The 19,647-nt window shown below is 43.1% G+C and overlaps 1 protein-coding gene across 5 annotated transcripts in view; it reads right to left on the bottom strand.

Annotated features, from left to right (window-relative positions):
• Positions 1-368: 368 nt before the first annotated feature.
• ZRANB3 (zinc finger RANBP2-type containing 3) overlaps positions 369-19,647 on the bottom strand; it is a 65,701-nt gene continuing 46,422 nt past the window's right edge. For 4 of the 5 annotated variants that reach the window (XM_072984144.2, XM_072984130.2, XM_072984125.2 and 1 more), the window contains 8 exons: positions 18,931-19,143; positions 17,668-17,759; positions 14,615-14,716; positions 13,215-13,360; positions 11,666-11,812; positions 8,748-9,123; positions 1,053-1,184; positions 369-650 (listed from right to left, as the gene is read on the bottom strand). In XM_072984144.2, coding sequence (XP_072840245.2) covers positions 552-650; positions 1,053-1,184; positions 8,748-9,123; positions 11,666-11,812; positions 13,215-13,360; positions 14,615-14,716; positions 17,668-17,759; positions 18,931-19,143 — 1,307 coding nt within the window. In that variant the 3' untranslated portion in view covers positions 369-551. Of the gene's footprint in view, positions 651-1,052; positions 1,185-8,747; positions 9,450-11,665; positions 11,813-13,214; positions 13,361-14,614; positions 14,717-17,667; positions 17,760-18,930; positions 19,144-19,647 lie in introns of all 5 variants that reach the window. The other variant, XR_013537163.1, reaches the window with a different exon arrangement.

Here is a 19,647-nt window from a genome sequence, read left to right as displayed (position 1 = left end):
TACAGTCACCCCTTGTGTTGTTGGGAAAAGTGTTTGTGATGACCAGCTTGTTCTCTTGACAAAACTCTATTCGCCTTTGCCATGTTCTGTTCTTCACTAATTACTTAACAGAATCTGGTATGTATTCTGAACCCAATAATGCATGAGGTCTCATCTTAGTATTTTTTTAATGGTATTCTTACAATTCAAAAGTTATTCAGTACTTTAATAATAGGGAACAGGGAAGCACTGGACTGCAGCAAAATACAAAAATTGCTAGCTGTAAGAGTCAAGACAAAAATAGTTTGAGAAAAAATAACATTAAATATAACTGCGAATGAAAGAAATGAGTACATGTGCCCCCCCTTTTTCAAGAACACACGTCAGCGTGGGTAAGCATTAGTCTGCTTTTCAAACTTTTATTTGACATGATATGCATCATTTGTGAAAGGTGGATCAACAGACATACACAGACCATGAAGAACTGAACCCTAACAGTGGGGTTGTCTTATAAGAACTTAGAGCCTACCAAAGTACATGATTAGTGTCAACATGAGTAATAGCGAGCCATGTCATAACTTCACAAAAAATTTTGTAATGTCAGATCCATATTTTGAAGCTATAGATTGTCTCTTCATTTGGCTTCTTTCTTTGGCTTGCTTTGCTGTTCTCTGAAAAATAAAAGAATGGCATATAAAATCAGATTAAAATACATTTCACAGCACTGTACACAGTGAAAAGCAGGAACACGGCACAGGGATTTCTGTACAGGCCCACCATCTAGCATTAGACAGCTTGAAAACCATTTTAATTTACCAATATCTGGCTGTCTAACTGGCACAACCAGGACCGCTCTAACAGTAGTGTATTTTAAAGGAAACAATTTGGATTAGTATTGAGGTCAAGCAGTGTTTAGTAATTAGGTGGACAAACAGAAGCCACTTACTTGTGACCATTTGAAAGTTGATTTGAAAGATCCAGGAAATGTGTATGATTGACTGGCAAAGGAGTCCAAAGCAGAAGGAAGAAGTGGTGGGCCCAATAAGTATTGTGTTGCCATGTTCTGTACTCACCTCCTTGTGACAAACGGTACATAGTGTTTGAAGGTTTTCAATAGAACACTGCCCTCCACCACTGTAAACAGGCTTGATATGATCCACTTGCCAAAAGAGACCTTCAGATGGGTTCAGTATAATGTCATTTAACTGAAACCAGAATATGAAAATAAGCTGCAGTGGCCTGCCTGAAAAGACTCAGTAATTGCATCCAAACAAGTCCCAAGTTGGGAAGGAGCTATATATACACATAAACACACTTTCATGAACTTGGCTTATCAGAATACTTAATGGTTAGGTTAGCCACCAGAGAGTGCCATGACATTCAAAATGGTGATCTTAGCAATCACTATAAACCCAAGACTGCAATCCTGTTTTGAAAGTGTCACTCAACCTACATCACGGGAATGCAGATAATATAGCAAACTGGTTTTTAAATTTGGTCTTTGAGAGAGATGTGATGGATGATGGGCACAAGCAGCTGTATGGAATATCTGAATGCGGGCAGTATGTGTACTGTAACTTGCTTAATTATCAGCATACCTTGAAAACCTGACTCATTTTCCAGTTCTGTAATGTGGGATTGAGACTCAAGAATGTAATGAAACAAAGAAAAATATGGTCGTTCAAAGTAAAACTAAAGTTTACATCCAGAGCTACTGTTCTTTCAGTTAAGAAAGAGGCAGTAAGAAAGCCCACAAAAGAACAGTTTAAAAGCAACAGTCTCCAGTATTATCTAATGTTTTTGAGACTGAGAGGCAAAATAAGGAAAAATGGCAAACTACGATATCAAAATATAGCCTAAAAATCACATGAGAGGGGTAGGACTTCCGTTTCATCTGGTAGGTTGTCATTCAAGAGTTTAAGAAACGAGCTGCCACTCATCTTTCCAAGGAGGATGTGATCATCAAATACACCATATTCATGCTGGTTTTGTTCAGAGCGGATGGAACAGGATGATAGCTTACAGGCTACTCATATAAAGTTGTTCTCATTTTTTGTACTGAGCATGTAAGTCACTTGAAATATGTGCAAATTTGAAATTCACAGCATGTAGGGCAAAATGACACTGTTTAAAAATGATTTCTTGTTAGCAGTTGCACAGTAGGATACGTTTTAAAAAATACAAATATATGCAGTGTGTGAAAGAACCTAGAGTGAATCTAAACTCGGCTTGGTTCTCAAATGACACCCTCATAAATGTTTTTTAGGAAATAAAATTCAATTTATTGGGAACTTTGTCCTGGATACCAAGAACAATACAAGCAATGTTGCTATAAAGCATATTAGTTTTTATGGTATTGACACATTATAGCAGTTTTCCTACAGTCTGCCTCAGGACATTCCTGTGGTTTGAGTATCAGCAAGACTGAACAAACTGAAAAATACGGGATATTATGAGGTAAAGTATTTGCAGGTGACTAGTTATTAAAGCTGACCTGATGAATAGGAAGAAGAAAAAATGGAACTATGTGTCATGGGAGGGGAACTGAATATTAACAGGGGCCTTAAAGGTTATTGCCAGGTGCGAAATGCTGCCCTATCAACAACAAAGTATCTTTGTTTGGGGGCCATATATAAATGTACAAAATATTTGCCATGCACTGGGAATCTGTCCTTTAAGGTGCCACAGATGTTTTGTCTTTATTTTTCTAGTCTGTGCTAGCATTTTTGGCCTGATAGCTAGCACAGACTAACACAGCTTATCTTTTCTAAAACTGAGAAGAGAAAGTTATAAACCAGATTAGGAAAATAATTTCAGAAGGGGGAAAGCTTTCATATTAACCAGTAAACAGCAATGTGAGTTTCTCCTTCTAAATAAACTAGAATCTCAGCCCCTGATGGGTTATGTATTACTAGAAAAGACAGGTTACTTACCTGTAACCATGGTTCTTCAAGTAGACCTCTCTGAATTCACACAAATGGGTTAAAACAGCCCCTGCACTGGTCCTCTCAGAATCTTCTAGAGCAGGCTTGTCCAACCTGCAGCCCGAGGGCTGCATGCAGCCCAGGTAGGCTCATAATGTGTCCCAGTGCAATTTTTTATTTTAAAAGAAATTCCAAAGTTTCAAGTTACACTGCCAGCGCTTGTGGCCGGAATGCGGCCGGGGCACGTCACAACAGTAGGGGTGGAGAGAGGGAAGGAAGGAGCAGGAGGGGAGGGGAGAGGGGGCCTGCGTGACTGCATTGCGCCGTCCCCATCAATAGGTGGACCCCCTCCCGGCCCCATAAAGCCACCGGAGTCGAAGTTGGCAGCCTCTGCTGTCTGAGATCGCAGCTGCCAGTAAGTGCGCTTGGAGTGGGGCTGCGGAGGACGGCTAGGGCTGCCCCCCCCATGTGGCCCAAACCAAATTTTCATCTTCTAATGTGGCCCAGGGAAGGTGAAAGATTGGACAACCCTGTTCTAGAGCTTAGGAGAAAAGTAACAAAGTTTAGCTTGACCCTACAGTGCATGCTCCGCCCGCCTCAGACCTCAGTTCCATTTGTCTGCCACCAAGGCCTGAGATTAGTCTAGACCTAGTCAGTGATGGACAGTGAGGAGGCTGGGCAGGATGTGTGAATTCACAGAGGTCCACCTGAAGAACCATGGTTACAGGTAAGTAACCTGTCTTTCTTTATCATGGCCTCTGTGAATGCACACAAATGGGTGACTCGCAAGCTCACTTACTGGAAGGAGGGCCGTCACTGAAGAATAGATGTCACCACTGCTCTCCCAAAGTTGGTCTCCTTCTTGGCCCGAAGGTCCAGTCTATAATGTGTAATGAACGTAGACACATTGGACCAGGTGGCTGCTCTGCAGATGTCGGGGATGTCGACGCCACGCAGCAGGGTCGTAGATGTAGCTACAGCTCTTGTGGAATGAGCCTTAAGATCTTCAGGGAGAGGTTTGCTCTGTAGTTCATAAGCAAGGGCTATGGTAGACACCAGCCATCGAGATAATGTGGAAGAGGAGGCAGCAGAACCCTTGTGCTGTCCATAAAAACAGAGGAACAGCCTATGTGCTGAACGGAATTCTTTAGTAGGTGTGACGTAATATGATAAAGCTCTTCTTACATCCAGGGAGTGAAGCATGCGCTCAACATCAGAAACAGAGTTTGGGAACAATGTAGGCAACACCAACGGCTGGTTAACATGAAACTCTGAAACAAATTTGGGCAAAAACGAAACATCAGGGTACAACATGACCTTGTCCTTGAAGAACTGGAGGTATGGTGTATCAGACCGAAGTGCTGCCAACTCATTTGCTTTGCGTGCTGAGGTGATAGCAACTAGGAATAAAATCTTAAATGACAGAAGACGGATGCCACAGGATGCCATAGGCTCAAAAGGCTGACGGGTGAGAGAATGTAAAACAACCTGTAATGACCATTGTGGAACAGGATGTTTTATAGGAAGTCTCATGTTAGAAAGGCTTTTAAGAAAAGCCTTAAGGGTTGGGTGAGAGAAAATCTGGATGCTTCAGAGTTACGTGGCTGAAAGAAACAACAGCTGAAATATAGACTTTCAAGGTGGAGATGGACAGGCCCAAGTCAGACAAGTATCGAAGATACCACATAAGTGAGATTAAGGAGATTGGTGAAGTTTGCAAACTGTGAGTCTCAGCAAATTTTAAGAAATTTCTCCACTTGTATTTATAGAGAAGGGTAGTGGATGGTTTTCTAGCGTTCTCGATGACCTCCTGTAGTGGTGGGATATCCTCCAGGCTGTCAGGTGGAGAGATTCTAAGTCCAGATGGAGGATGTTCCCCGAATCCTGGGTGAGGAGGTGCGGGAGAAGTGGCAATTTGATCATGTCTACAGCCATTGTCATTAGAATGGAGAACCATGGCTGTCGTGGCCACCATGGAGCAATGAAGATTGCCTTCATCTGAAATGCTCTGATCAGCGCCTTTTGAATGATCGGAATAGGTGGAAACAGATACAGGCTTGTTCTCCATGGGATCATAAAAGCATCTCCAAGTGATTCCTTGCCCCTTCCCGCACGAGAAGCATATTTGCTGCATTTCCTGTTGGCGGGGGTTGCAAACATGTCCACTGCTAGTTTCCACCACTTGTGACAGGCCGGCGATCGGGCAGGAGGGGGTGGCAAACTTCCCCCACCCCCTCCCGACCGCATGCCTGCTTTTTCAGCCGGCTGACAGGCCGGCGATCGGGCAGGAGGCGGTGGCAAGCTTCCCCCACCCCCTCCTGAGTGCACGCCTGCTTTTTCAGCCGTCTGACAGGCTCCGTTGACGCCGCTGGGGGTGAGGGTTGGCTCGGGGAAAGCTGGGAGGCAGGGCAAGGCCCGGGTGTTCCCCGCGGCCCTCCTCCCGACCCCTCACCAGGCTGGCCGAAAAAGGTGTGCGCTCGGGAGGAGGAGCCTTCCTCCACCCCCCTGCCCGATCGCCGGCCTGTCAGCCGGCTGAAAAAGCCGGCGTGCGCTCCGGAGGAGGGGGTGAGAGCCTTCCGGCCCCCTCCTGCCCGATCGCCGGCCTGTCAGCCGGCTGAAAAAGCAGGCGTGAGCTCGGGAGGGAGTGGGGGAAGCTTCCCACCCCCTCCTGCCCGATCGCCAGCCTGTCAGCCAGCTGAAAAAGCTGGATGCGCTCGGGAGGAGGAGCCTTCCTCCATCCTCCTGCCTGATCTCCGGCCGGTCAGCCGGCTGAAAAAGCAGGCGTGCGCTTGGGAGGGGGTGGGGGAAGCTTGCCACCCCCTCCTGCCCGATCGCCTGCCTGTCAGCCGGCTGAAAAAGCTGGATGCGCTCGGGAGGAGGGAGGAGGAGCCTTCCTCCACCCTCCTGCCCGATCGCCGGCCGGTCAGCCGGCCGAAAAACCAGGCGTGCGCTCGGGAGGGGGCGGGGGAGCCTTCCCCCACCCTCCTTCCCCAGCACCGGCCCCATTTTCGGCCAGCTGATCGGCGGTTCCAAAATGGCCGCTCGCGCAATTTCCTCGCTTACCGAGGGTGCGAAAATGGCGGCCGGATGGGGAAACATCACATAACGGTGAGTTTTGGAGCCATAGGAACGCATTAAACTAAGTTTAATGTGTTTTTATGGCATTTTCTGTTCCGTATAGCGATGTTTCCCCATAGCAATGGTTAATCCGGAACGGATTAACCTCGCTATGCGGGGCACCACTGTATGTACGCTAAACTCAAGGGGTGGATCTCTCTTGGTTAATATCCCCAAAAATGAGATCCTCTGTCGCTGGAGGTGATTGTTCAGTGTTCATCTTAAGAGTTTTAGCCATACGGGAGACCATCTGGATGTAGGATGAAAAGTCCTCAGATGGAGATGAAGGATGAGTATCTGCTGCATCAGACTCTAGAGGTTCACCTGCCACAGGTGTATCCAGTGAAGCTTCAGACATGATATCCTCCTCTTGCTCAGGCAAGCCTGAGAAGAGTAGTTGTTCTTGATCAGGAGCAGGCAAATGTTTGGCAGCATGTCCTGTTTTCTTTTGAGAGGAATGTTCAAAGCCAGATGTTAATCCTTTAGAGGTCAGTTGCGGTCCCTCTTGATGAGCAATGGCAGCTCCACTCATATGGGCTTGACGAGATGGCCTCTGGCTCTCGACGTTGAGATATCTTCGACGTCGATGCTTGCGAGGAAGGGATGCTGAAGAGGAAGGAGACAAGGAATAATCATAGCGACCTCTGCTCTTTTTCCTCCTGTAATCCTCTGACGTTGACGAGGAGTCTGATGTATACTCCCATCTTCGACGTTGACACCGAGACCTCTTATGGTCCTCGCTGTATCAGAATCGGATACGGGTTCATCCCTTCGACATCGATGCTTTCTTTTCCTCTCAACGTCGAGGTCAGAGTCCTCATATCTGTGTTTATGTCTGTGTCGAGATTTCTTAGGCAAGACTACCACCTCTTGTGTAGAATATGGACGTTGAGGAGGAGTCAAATATTTGGTCTTGGCTGACTTCTTTCGGGGTGGAGAATCTGAAGCCAAGGATCTTGACGCCGATGAAGGAGTCTGAGATGCCCGCCCGGTAAATACAGGGCTGTCCTGGGCCATAGCTGAACTAGCAATAGTTTGAGCTAGTTGTCTAATTGGTAAAGACATTCCCGCCTCAGACAAAGATTCCCAGTCCTGGGAAGAATCTTCCAAAATAGAAGAGGGCACAGAACCCGAAACTGGAGGACCAGTAAGAGATTGTTCCTTAGGCTTTGCCTTGGTCTTATATGTCGACTTCTTTTGTTTCAGATCGCTGGCTGAACTAGAAGCAGATGAACCAGTACGTTGCATTTTAGTAGACGGTTCTTTCTTGGATTTTTCCACAGCTTTGGCGGTTTGAAGAGGGGGTGGTGAGGCAACCCGAACCTCGGATCTAACAGTAGATGGAGTAGGAGTAGATTCCATCTCCAAAGGCTGGGAAGCAGAAAGCGTCTTGTCCCAGAGAAAAAACTTTAACTGCTGCTGACATGCTTTCAAAGCTGCCTTAGTAATATTTTTGCAATGTTTACAGAGCTGGGGGCTGATGGGTTTCCCCAAGGCAAAAAACACAAAGATTGTGCCCGTCAGAGAAAGGTAGCTTGCGGGAACAAGAGGAGCAGCGACTGAAGGGTCCGGACCGGGACATAAAGTGGCAATTATTGGAGGAAGTCCAATGATTACGAGATAATAGGATTAGGAAAAGCGGTGCGTGCCGCACAGTGGTAGGTAAATTGGGCAGGAAAGTCCAATCAACAAGTACTTGCAGTCAGAATGAATGGTCGTTCAATCCGAGATCAGGGCAACAGATAGACGAAAACTCGAGAGGCAAGCCAAGTCAAAGTCTGAAATAGCCAGAAATAACAACACTAATAAAGAGCTCTAACGAGAGGTTCCAACATTCATGGCGGGAAAAATGGAACTGAGGTCTGAGGCGGGTGGAGCAGGGTCAAGCTAAACTTTGTTACTTTTCTCCTAAGCTTTAGAAGATTCCGAGAGGACCAGCGCAGGCGCTGTTTTAACCCATTTGTGTGCATTCACAGAGGTCATGATGAAGAACCAGACTATTTTTTGTCTTGTTGGACCAAAGACAATTTTCCATCCAGCAGCTCTCATGTATATGAAAAACACAGATCTCACACAATCAACAGCTGAACTGTTTACGTGTTACCTATTTGACTTGCACTTCTCTGATTTTGATTCCAAAGCCTTACATTACAGTTAAGACTTCATAAAAACTAACTATAGAAACATTTAGTTTAAAAACAACAGAAATAGATGAAGGCAACATCATCAATACTCCTCAGTGCCCTCATGGGAAATGAGCAGATGTGGATCTTCCAGTGGATATTAGAGTGACTTCCTCTACCAAACAGACCTATTCAACCAAGCAGCAAGGAAGGCACCAAGAAAAAGGAAAGAAAATAAGAGGAATGTCTGAGAATGTTCTAAAGTCACTCTGGCAGCAGATTAAAAAGAACTTCAGGGCTCAAACTGAGATGCATTTCCCCATGTGTGGTTGGAGGACAGGGTGAGGTTTCTGCCGAAAGTGTTAAACTCCAGAATGTTCTGAAAGATCTGCACAGGGGTAGAACCCCATCTGTATTAGAGATCACAGAGGGGAACATGAGTTTCCAATGAACCACCTGTCTAAATGCAAACCCTGTGTATGTTGGAGTGGAAAACTACTATTTAACAAACATTTTGCATCAGCAGTACTGCTGCTCTTATTGGTAGACTTCTGCTAGATCATGAAAAGAGTAATGATCACCAGAGGAAGAAAGCTTATTTTACCTGTCTTAAAGGAAGCTTGGACATCCAAGAACTCTCCAGAATAACTTTGCGCTGATTCCTTGGGGCATCTCTGACACACAGGTAGAGTTCCTGAGCATTCAACCCGCACATCTGACACACTCCATGCTCAATCTCAAAAACTTTAGTTCTCAGGTAGCTTTGGCTAGTGCGGAATAGGAAGTCATCCTGACATGTGTGAGAACAAAATCGGGTGTCCCAGGTGGCAGAGACGGGTGTTTGTTCAATCTGCACTGTTGGGTTTTGGCAACTGAGGCAAAGGGGGTTCCCTTCCTTATCCACAGCTTGCACATAGCCCTTCTCTGAATCAAGCTGCTCAGAGCTGGAAACTGGGCAATTCCCATCTTCTTGAGCCAGCCTAAGATAATGATAAGCAGGCAGCATTTTACAATTCCTTTGAAAGGTAAACAATGGCTTATACATGCTACTGTATTTTTCCATTTATAAGACCCCCCCTTCTAACTCAAAATTTAAGAAAACTTAGCTTTGAGTATTCAGCCTCTGGGCTCAGAATGTCGGACATTAGGAGTCCCTGTTGAATCTGAGGATACAGGCTCCACCTCCAGCAAGGTGTGTTCCAATTGGTTTGTTCAGCATCAACTGAAGTCAGTTCAATAAGGCTCGTGATTGGAGGAAGCTAAGTCTCTTGACTGTAGGAAGCCAAGCCTCGTGACTGAAGGAAATCTGTTTATAGAGGCAAGGTCTGTTTACAGAGGCAAGGTATGCTCTCCTCAGCTATTTCAGCTTACTTCCATGTAAAAGATGCCCTTCAATTTTTAGTATAATGATTTTAGGAAAAAGTAGTATCTTATACACGGAAAAATACGGTATTTATTCTTTAATGTATTTATAGTCTGTCCTTCAGTTTCCAGGACACCTTACATAAGTGATAAAATTGAATTAAACAGCAAGAGTTTCAGCAACGTAAGGCATCTAGAAGTTGATATTCTTAAACAGCATCTGTGAAAGTAATAAATTCTTTAAGGCACTGAAGAGACATTATAGTATCTGCCAGGCAAGTCTGGAGAAAAGTATTACATGGTAAGTAAACTTCTGAATCAGCCTAAATATATGGCTGAAATCTTCTTCTTGTAACTATGATGACAGAAGGGTGATGATGTCACCAGCAGGGGAGGAATTTTGGTAATTAAAGACTTCCCCCTTCTATCCTCTAGCTTTTTTTGAATTGTGAATAGTTCCATCTCATGGAAGGAATGGGGACTATGGGACAGGAAAAGGAAGTCTTTCATTACTAAAAATCTTCCAATGTCCATAATATGATCTAGCAGTAGCAGAAATTTTTGGTAAAGAAAGATTTCCTCCTCCTGTCCTGGGGCTCCCACATGGTGAAAGTCATTATTTGCAAGTCAGAAAAGCCACAGGAGAGAAGGGGGTACCCTTTCATTATTGAAAATCTCCTCGTGCCATCACTCTTCCACAACTATGGCTATGCCAACAGGATTTCAGCCAAGATAGTCTTTTAATAATCACTGAAATAGATTATGGCACAAAATTAAAGGCAGCTAAACATGTTAAATTAGCTTTAGAGAAGGAAAAAAAGTTTATCTCCCAAAATGATCAGACATGTTCTAAGAAGCATTTGAATCAGTAACTATATGCTGAAGCATTTTAGTATGTTTCACACATTTATTTTATCCTCATATATCGCTTAACTTTAAAAAGTTGCTTCCATTCTTTCTATGGTCTATAAAAATTTAATTAGCTATTGTGCAATAATAAATTGAAACGGAACCTTTTAATTATCTAGCTAACTGATATATTTATATTACACTCCCACAGCTAGAGATCTCTGGGTGATATAGAGATAGGAAAACAATATAAGCTATTATAGAACTGTTCATCACAATAAAATAAGGAACACAAATCCACAACTGACCAGGTCATGGAAAGCCATGGCTGCACCAAAAATTGGGCGAAGAAGAAATGATGCTAGTATCAGCACCCATCAGGGATTCAAGCAGATGGAATTTCTCAACTAGGAACCATTAAGTGCCCTGCCTTCTGACTTACTGGAGATGTCTTGTTATCAACTGCTGACCAACAGTGTGAAAGTGTGGGACTTTAAAAAGAGTGTTACACATATTTCACTTGTAAACATAACTGTTGCTGTTGTCATGGATTGTCAAGCTGCATCTAACTTATGGCAACCCTATGAATGATAAACATCCAGAAGTATGACAGTCATCAGCCCTGCTCAGCTCTCGCAAGCCCAAGGACACTGTTGTTTTTATTGAGTCAATCCATCTCTTATCTGGTCTTCCTCATTTTCTGTTGGTTTCCACTTTACCCAACACGATTAGAAAAAGTTTTAATAACTGTGCTTATTTTAGGAATGAAACCACCTTAAAATCTAGAACGGACAAGAACAGTTGCAAAATAAAATCAGCAGCTCTGGTGCAACCACCTCGAAAAGCACAAACACAGGTTTAGAACTTAAAAAACAGAAAAACTCTGAGCGAATAAAAAGGTCTTCGCATGACATTCAAAAGACCATAACAGAGGTCCAAGGTGAGATTCATCCACGCAAGACACAGGCCACTGCAGAACCAGGGTGCCACTACAGAAAAAGCCACTTGCCTCTTTGTGTGATGGAGGCACAGAAAGTGGCCCTTGCGTCCAGGAAGAGACTCTTCTCCACTGTGTACTTGGCTTCAGTTCACTTAGGTCAGTGGTTCCCAAGCTTGGTAATCCAGGTGCTCTCGAACTGCAACTCCCAGAGGCTTTTTACCACTAGCTGTGCTGGCTGAGGTTTCTTGGCACTGCAGTCCGAGAACCCCTGGTTTACCCAAGGTTGGGAACCACTGACTTAGGTGAATGGAAATCATGGGGCATTAATATTCCTATGTGCTCTTTCTTTTCACTGACCCAGCTAGACTTACTGTGCAGAATGTTCATTGCTTCCTCCAGTAGAAAGAGTGTGGGTTTTTAAGACAACAGTAGAATTTTTGGTGATCCTGTGAACACTGCCTCCAATGTTTTCAGCTATTTTTAGTGAAGCTTTAGCGACATCCTCTTTTGTCATGTACCTAGAATGATATTAAACATTCCTTATAGCCTGTAAAGTCAGTCCAAAAACTGAAAAGCAAAATTCCTGAACAGATACCATTTGCAGTCTTTCTACATGCCATCTGGAAATCAGACCCCATTGAATAGCTCCCTTCTATTTTAAATAAATGGAATATGTAAAATGCTATGTTTTAAATGTGTTAATCACGTATTATAATAGTCTGAAAAGTGCAGGATGATGATTTACTGGTTTCTTTCTAAAGAATATAGGAATTCAGGAACTTCTATTTCTTTTAAGCAATTTTTTTCTGGCTAAGGCTGTTTCTGTCACTACTCTTCCACTTGTAGAACCATTTTATCAAGCCTGAATATAAAAGGTAAAATAAATGGCATATTTATTAACTACTGCTTCAGAGAGCATCCTCAGTAACAAGCGTGATATAGCAAAAAAGAATGCTGTCTGCTAACATTGTTTTGTATTTTCTATATGCCTCTCATATTTGATATGGAGCTGCTGACTAATAGAAGAGCAGAGGTAGCTTTAATGGCCATAAAACAAATTCCAGAATATATTTTGGGGTGATATTTTTTATCAGGGCAAACAAAAGTTCACATCTTGTTGTGCCTTTTTTCCATTTTGGACTTATAAAGGCCTCTCTCTGGTATGGATTTCAATGATTGATAATGGCCACTTATATGCCAGTCCATGAGACCTTACAAGGGACTGGAGCAATGAAAGTTAAGCAGCAACAGCATATTTAGAAAGTGTTTTAGTGTCTTAGGACCAGGGAGGGGCCAAGCTTGAGATGGAAATTTGCTACAAGAACCCAGAGTGCCCTCCCTCTTGGAAGGATTCTCGTTCTTTTCATAGTTCCACCATTAATCAATGTGTGGCAGGTGGACTTTTCCAGTCATTGTATCTGTGTGCCAAGAAAGAGAGTCACCTTCTCAACTCTGGCTTCAGATCCTAAACACAGAACCTAGGCCTTACATACTCCTTTTCTTTAAACACAGCCTCATTTGTAACATCCTGATTGAGTCAGCTTCATTAGGCACAAAATACCTTCACACTCAATTTCTACTTTACTGTTGTTCCTGTGTAATAGATTCGTACTGAACAGGGATGAGGAATAACCAACGGCATCATGTATTTTTGACTTCTCTCCCCACTCCCACAGCTTTGCAATTTAAAGAGCTCTGCTTTGAGATGGCTGTTTGGCCCTTTCTACCTCATGCTGTTGGCATCAACCTGCACCAGACCTCTGGGCTTTCAGACAAGAAGTCTTCCCTGTTCCACTTGAAGATATCAGGGGTTGAACCTGAGACCTTCTGCATGCAAAGCCTGCGCTATACCACCAGGCTGTGGCTTCTTCTTCCTCCCCATCCCTGCACCAAAGCAGATGAGAGGCTCCTGTCACACACCGTTTAGTGCTATTGAGCTTGGCTTGTTGCTTTGACAACATCTCTTCAGCAGCAAGGATGGGACTAGAAAACTGCTGCCCACTTTTCTTGATAATTCTTTGCTTCATGGCTCCCAGAGCACTCCATTCTCTTACAAACCTCAGTATCTGGAAAGGGGAGGGTGGGACACAAAATGCAACAATTGGATATTATAACATACAAGAGTTTAGCTTGCAACATAGGACTAATGGATAAAAGCATTGTTTTGATACCAGACGTAATCGTTCAGCAATCTTTGATATCCATCAAGCTCAGGAGATGACCTACAATCACTCTCACTCAGACAACCTTTCCTCCATGGATTATTTTAAGGATGAACCTAATGGAAAAAAGCAAATCTATAAACTAAACTACAAGGAAAGTGAACCTAAGTGAACCATGGAAAGGTCTTCCCTGGCTGTAATTTAAATTTATTATCCATTGCTCCTGCTCTCTAGCACAACACAGACTTGTTTGCTAGTGGCAGGGAATACTAATAGGAAAGGAGGTGATAGCACCCTAAATGTAGTGACACACCCACAGGGCAGAGACCTTTCCCCTTCATCACACTACTCTAGAAGCTTCACTGGTTCATGCTAATCAAGAGCTTGGGTGGGGGCTCCCACCAGCCATAGCCAGCATGGACAAGGAGGAAGTACAATGCGGGGCAGGAAAGGTTAGCGGAAAGCAGAGTCCAATAACATCTAATGGCTCACAGATTCCCTACATTTTTATATGCCCTGGGAGCTGCTTCTGCAGCTGCAGCATAGTGGTTGAGGGAATTAGGAGCTGCCAAGTTACAAATCTCATCTTAGCCACAAGCTCACAAAGTTGCCACATATAAGCCTCCCTCTCTCAGCCTAAGTCTTCCAACATGAATGATAGCAGCTATGGATGTATTTTACAGTTATTTTCTAAATGAATTTATTTCACGTATTTCTATCCTCCCTTTCTTATGTATCTTTCTAAATAAATGTACATGGTAATAGCTTTCAGAATGTTGTCTTTATCTGATAATGCATGTTCGTGTGACTGTATCTGAATGTCAATGTTTCTGAGTGCTATTTTTTCCTGCCTTATTTTGGTAGGGTTGAGGTAATCAAAGATCCTGGCAATATAATTTGTAATTCATATCTTTAAGGGCCATATCTGCTTATATATATATATAAAATTTGTCTATCTGGGAGTTAAGAACTAAATAAAATTCATTGAGCGCGCACGCACGCACGCACACACGCACGCACGCGCACACACACACACACACACACACAAATTCAGATCTGCAAATGCCTAGCTAATAATTGAAAACCTGACATCAAGGCATTCTGTTAATTAACTGGCATTATTTATAGCTGCACTAAAAATCACCAAACTGATCTTACCAACGAACGGTTCTGTTTTTGTTGGAAACACTCTGGTAAATCTTCCCAGTTATCCAATTTTATATCCAATGGAATGAAGTTACAATTCAAGGGCTCTCCGTCCTAGATGAATTAAAAAATGTTCTTTTAATTTCACAATTCAAGAAGCCATTCAGTTCTCTGAAGGTTTCAAGGAGTTGTGCTGGCTTTGTTTTATTTTCTACCTCTCATTTATTTCAACCATGAATCAGTGCTGTTTCTTACAATAAACACAAGTACAATAAGTCAGCATTTCTCATTTCCCTCACTGCAGTTGCACTGTTTATCAGCATCCTGATTCACCAGTATCTTCATCCTAACCGGAAATGTTTAGGAATATTCCACATGACATTTAAGTTGGTGCACCAGCAGTTATCATTAGGTAAAGGATACTTGGATTTCTTGAACTACAAATCACATAGTTGTCCATTTTGGAAGCTCTTCGTAACAGACAATACAGACCGCCAAATCTGGCTCTCTTGAAGAAAGGCCTCAACTGAAAGGCTCTGAGGCTGAACGAGGGCTAGCTCTGTCTACTTTTTTCTTCAGAAAAAATCCTAGCTACCACTGTGGCAGGAACAGGAAGCTTTTGGTACAACAAGGCCTAACTCAGCCTCAAAAGCCTTCCAGATAAGGCCTTCTCCCAGGTGAGCCAAATTAGGTGCCTGTAAAGTGTCTACATCAGGTAGAATGCCCACAATTATGGGATATTTACTCCAAGATACACAAAAATGCCATCCTTAGTTATCACCCTGCTGCAGGACATACACCATTTTAATCTATTCACAGAATATCTAGCAAGAGTAATGAAAAGCAACTTGTTTCAAATTGCATTGAAGCTACATTGACAAACAAAATTACCTGAAAAACCAGTAACTTATGCAAATGTTTAAATTCTCCAGAATTCTTCCTTAAATCACAATCTAGCCTGATGTGTTTGACAGCTTCATATTTAACAGATTTGTAACTGATCTTAATAAGAGTATCACTCCCCTGTGGATTTTGCATTTTGCTTTGTTCCTTTGGATCAAGATGATACCTTTTTTTTCCCAAGAAGAAAAAGTCCATATCCACAAGCTAAAAACCTAGCATTTTTAGTACGTTTCCCCACATAAGGAGTAGTTAAATTACAGATTAAATGATAAATATGTAACTAAGAATGCCTTAGAGGGTTCTTTTAAAAACTGGTCAACTCCATTTCAACATGACACCTCAAGCCAAGACTAATGCAGCCATTCTCAACCTTTTCAGGAGCTTTCTCAGGTTTTAGAGACCCCTCTCAAAAGAGGATTCAGCACAAAGCGATAAATAGAAAAACAGAATAGAAATGTTTTCAGCCTGTGGCCCCCTTCAAATGTGCCAGGGCACCCCAGGAGGCCACATGGCCCCTGTTGATAATGGCTGCTCTATGGGACACCCCCCCCCAGCTTGTTGCCTACAAGCAGCAGATGGGAGCATACGAATGTTAAGGAACCACAAATCTTTGATTTGTGCTTTTTCTAGCATATTGTCTGAACTAAGAAGACACTGGTGCTCTGGTCTGTTTGTTCCTGGCAAACCTAAGGTACAATACAAAAATAAACTGTAGGTTGTTCTTCTGACTTCCTGTGGGAAACACGGGCCAGAGTGTGCCTTTTGTGAGATTCAAATACAATATGTCCCATTCATAGATTAGGCCTTCCCACAGCAAGCAGGAGAGCCTGGCGGACGCAGTATGGCAGCTTGTCTTGAATAAGACTTGAAGGCACATAGTCTCATCCCTTTTTCTCATGTTAGAAGTCTAAAAGGGAATAGCTGTGTTTACAAATCAGATTAACCTGGGATTCAATACTATACAGAAACGAGACTATGTGGAGCACAAGACACCAGCATTTCATCTCTCCCTGACTTCCTCCTTCCCTGTTGCTGACCAGAATAAGCCATGACTCTGTTTCACTGTGCTCACTGTGTTCCTGGATTGGAACATGGAATTCCATTTTAAAACAAATTCTAGCTTGTAAACAAGTGAGTTAAAAAGTCCTTGGATGGCAGATGGCCTGTACAGGAACTGGCAGGGGTTTCTTTTAAACCATGACTCCTGGTTTGCAACAGAACAGCAACCTAGGAATTGCACAAAGTGAAACAGAACCATGGTTTCTTTCTTCTAGCTATTTGTAGGGAGGAGAAGAGAAGAGGAGGGAGATGGACTTCAGCTTACAAAACTGTAAAAAAAAAAATCCACAAAGTAATTCCAACAGTGAAACCCTGTGGGAATTTTTTTTAAATGGTAATGGGTACATATAACTGGACAAAATCATGTTGGCGTAGTTACACTGCAGAGGTTAGATGAGGTCATCAAAGGAAATATTTGATTTGGAAAGTGTCGTATTCCCTCTTTTCAGTTTTCCAAGGCTCCTTAGGGCTCTCATTCGCCCCGGGGAAGCCTCCTGGGGACCTTGAGATGTGTGTGTAGGGGCTCTTGAAGAGTCAAGAATTGCTGCCAGATGGCTGGTGGTGGTGTTAATCCTGGCTGATTTTTCACTATCGAAGGTTCCCTACCATCCCAAGACTCCTCAAGACTTCTCTCGGGACAAAAGAGAGCCCTAGGAAATCTCAGAACTTGCAAAGATGGGGGAAAGGAAGCGTTAAATTACTTGAAGTTAAACACTGCCAGTACACATAACACTGTCCAGCTTCCGCAGCATAACTTTACGCAAGAGGATTTTGCCCAATGTGATGAAAGAATTAGGTCTAGGTCTGCATGTTTAGGAAATGGGCCGAAAACTCGCTAGAATTTTCTGATCCAAGATACTTTGAGCCAACAGTGTCTTGTATCAGCAGAAAGATGCTCCTGTCTTTTGTCACTGACCTCCCCCCGTCCGGGTTCTTCACTGATCCCAACCCTTATATCACACCGTTCTAGAAGGACTCACAACCCTCAGGGAATGGTTTTCAGAGAGCAAAGGAGATGACAGTAGGAGAAAAGGAGCAGATTTTTCACAAATAGATAATTCCACTTGCACCTCCTTGGATCCAAACCTGAAACAACGACCTACCTTTGTATAGACATGAATTCTATCAGTGTTCCTACTTGCGCAGAACAACAGGCCACAATACCCTGGAAGGGATCCTGAATCCTCTAAACGCTCTAAAAATAAAAATTAAGGGACTTGAGCTGGACTTCCAACTAGTTCACTGTTACCCTGTGATAGCAGATTAGACAACACACAAATGACACTCCCGCATGCTCAACATTACTTACCAGTCACCATCCTACTGTACCTCCTGATTGCTTATTTCATCTGTAAGTCAAGATGGCTCACTCAAATAACATAATGGCATTTGTGCAGGGCAGCTGAGTTGAACAAGCATGGGAAATGAAACATGACCAAAACGGTATCCAAGGCAACGGGTACCTACCTGGTCCTACTATTTCATCAACATCATTTGGGAGTGGTGGTGGGAACACATGCTTCTCTGCATTTAGAGGCCTTAGGCCAGCTCTTACAAGCTATTGCTAAAAGTACAACCACTTACAGATTAAATGTGGCTTCAGGTTTCCATTTAATTATGCCCAGCAGAAACAGACAGAAAGAATATATTTCAAACTGAAGATACCTAGGTGAAAAATGCCTGTTCAGACAAGATTCTTTGGAATCCTAAGGAAACCATGAGGGCAGGATTATTTTTAGTACCAAGTGGGAGCAGGAAGATCAGTTCTTGGCAGCTGTTTCGTCACTTCTGAACTACTTTCCCCCATAAAGTCCTGCTCTTCCAAAGCATAGAAGGCGTCTCCATGTGGTTAATATGGAGTAATGCTTTCCACTAAATTGGGCAGTATACAAATAGCTGAGGTGAGTGAGTGATTGTTTAGCATGTTGAATAACAAAGGCTTATTTCAAATTTTCTCACTCAGTTATACATCTGGTTATAATCCTAACAATACTTTTGTTTTCATTTCATTTCTTAATTATTATTTTTTTGTTCCATCCAGCATTAGGGAAGTAGACATCTGCTTCTGTGATAGGATTTCCTTCTCTGGAAGATCCCAAAAAATCCAAGAGAGTTTCTGGAGGCCACATGAAGGGCTAATGTAGGTGAAGAGGAATTTGGTGGTAGACTGTTCACTGGCAGATATACACAGTCGGCTGCACCAAGTGTTCAATACTTGGGGAATTTACACACACACCGATTTATTGATCATGGAGACACACAATTAAAAATACTAATCAATACTAATCAATTTATAAAAGCCTATCTATATGCTTACACAACAGGATTCGTAACCATTCCTTCAAAAGGAAGCCAGCAGTTCTTACCTTCTCCGAGTTTTGGTGTACAAGGATCCGGTTGTCTATTCCCAGCAAAATCAGCTTCTTCATTGGTTCCATCAGACATTCCACTCAGGCACCCATTTGGAAATTTCTGCGCAGACTTACTTCTTTTGTCTATCAGACTAATAGGATCTTCAGCTACATTTTCTTTCTTGCTCTCAGCAGAGACAGAGTCTATCTGATTTTTATTCTGTACAGCTATTTAAAAAAAAAGGGAGGAACAGGTTACTTACCCATAACTGTAGTTCTTCAAGTGGTCATCTGTAAATTCATACATGTGGTTATTTCTGCACCTGGGTGAAACTCACTGGAACATTCTAGAGCAGTGGTTCTTAACCTTTGTTACTCAGGTGTTTTTGAACTGCAACTCCCAGAAACCCCAGCCAGCAGAGCTGATGGTGAAGGCTTCTGGGAGTTGCAGTCCAAAAACATCTGAGTAACAAAGGTTAAGAACCAGTGTTCTAGAGCTCGAAGCAAAAAGACTGTTAGGGCAGCTGCCAACTCCATGGCACATGTCTCTGTGCCTAACAGTTATCCCTCAGTTCCCCATGTCCACGAGTGACCAGTAGTATGGCAGACTGAGGAGAGAATGGGCAGGTTGTGTGAATTCACAGATGACCACTCTAAGAACCACAAGCACAGGTAAGTAACCTGTTCTTCATTGCGGTCTCTGTGAATCACACATGTGGGTGACTTGCCAGC

The sequence above is a fragment of the Pogona vitticeps genome, chromosome 1, assembly GCF_051106095.1.
Source record: "Pogona vitticeps strain Pit_001003342236 chromosome 1, PviZW2.1, whole genome shotgun sequence".
Classification (NCBI taxonomy): domain Eukaryota; kingdom Metazoa; phylum Chordata; class Lepidosauria; order Squamata; family Agamidae; genus Pogona; species Pogona vitticeps.
This window is presented reverse-complemented; position numbering and strand designations above follow the sequence as displayed.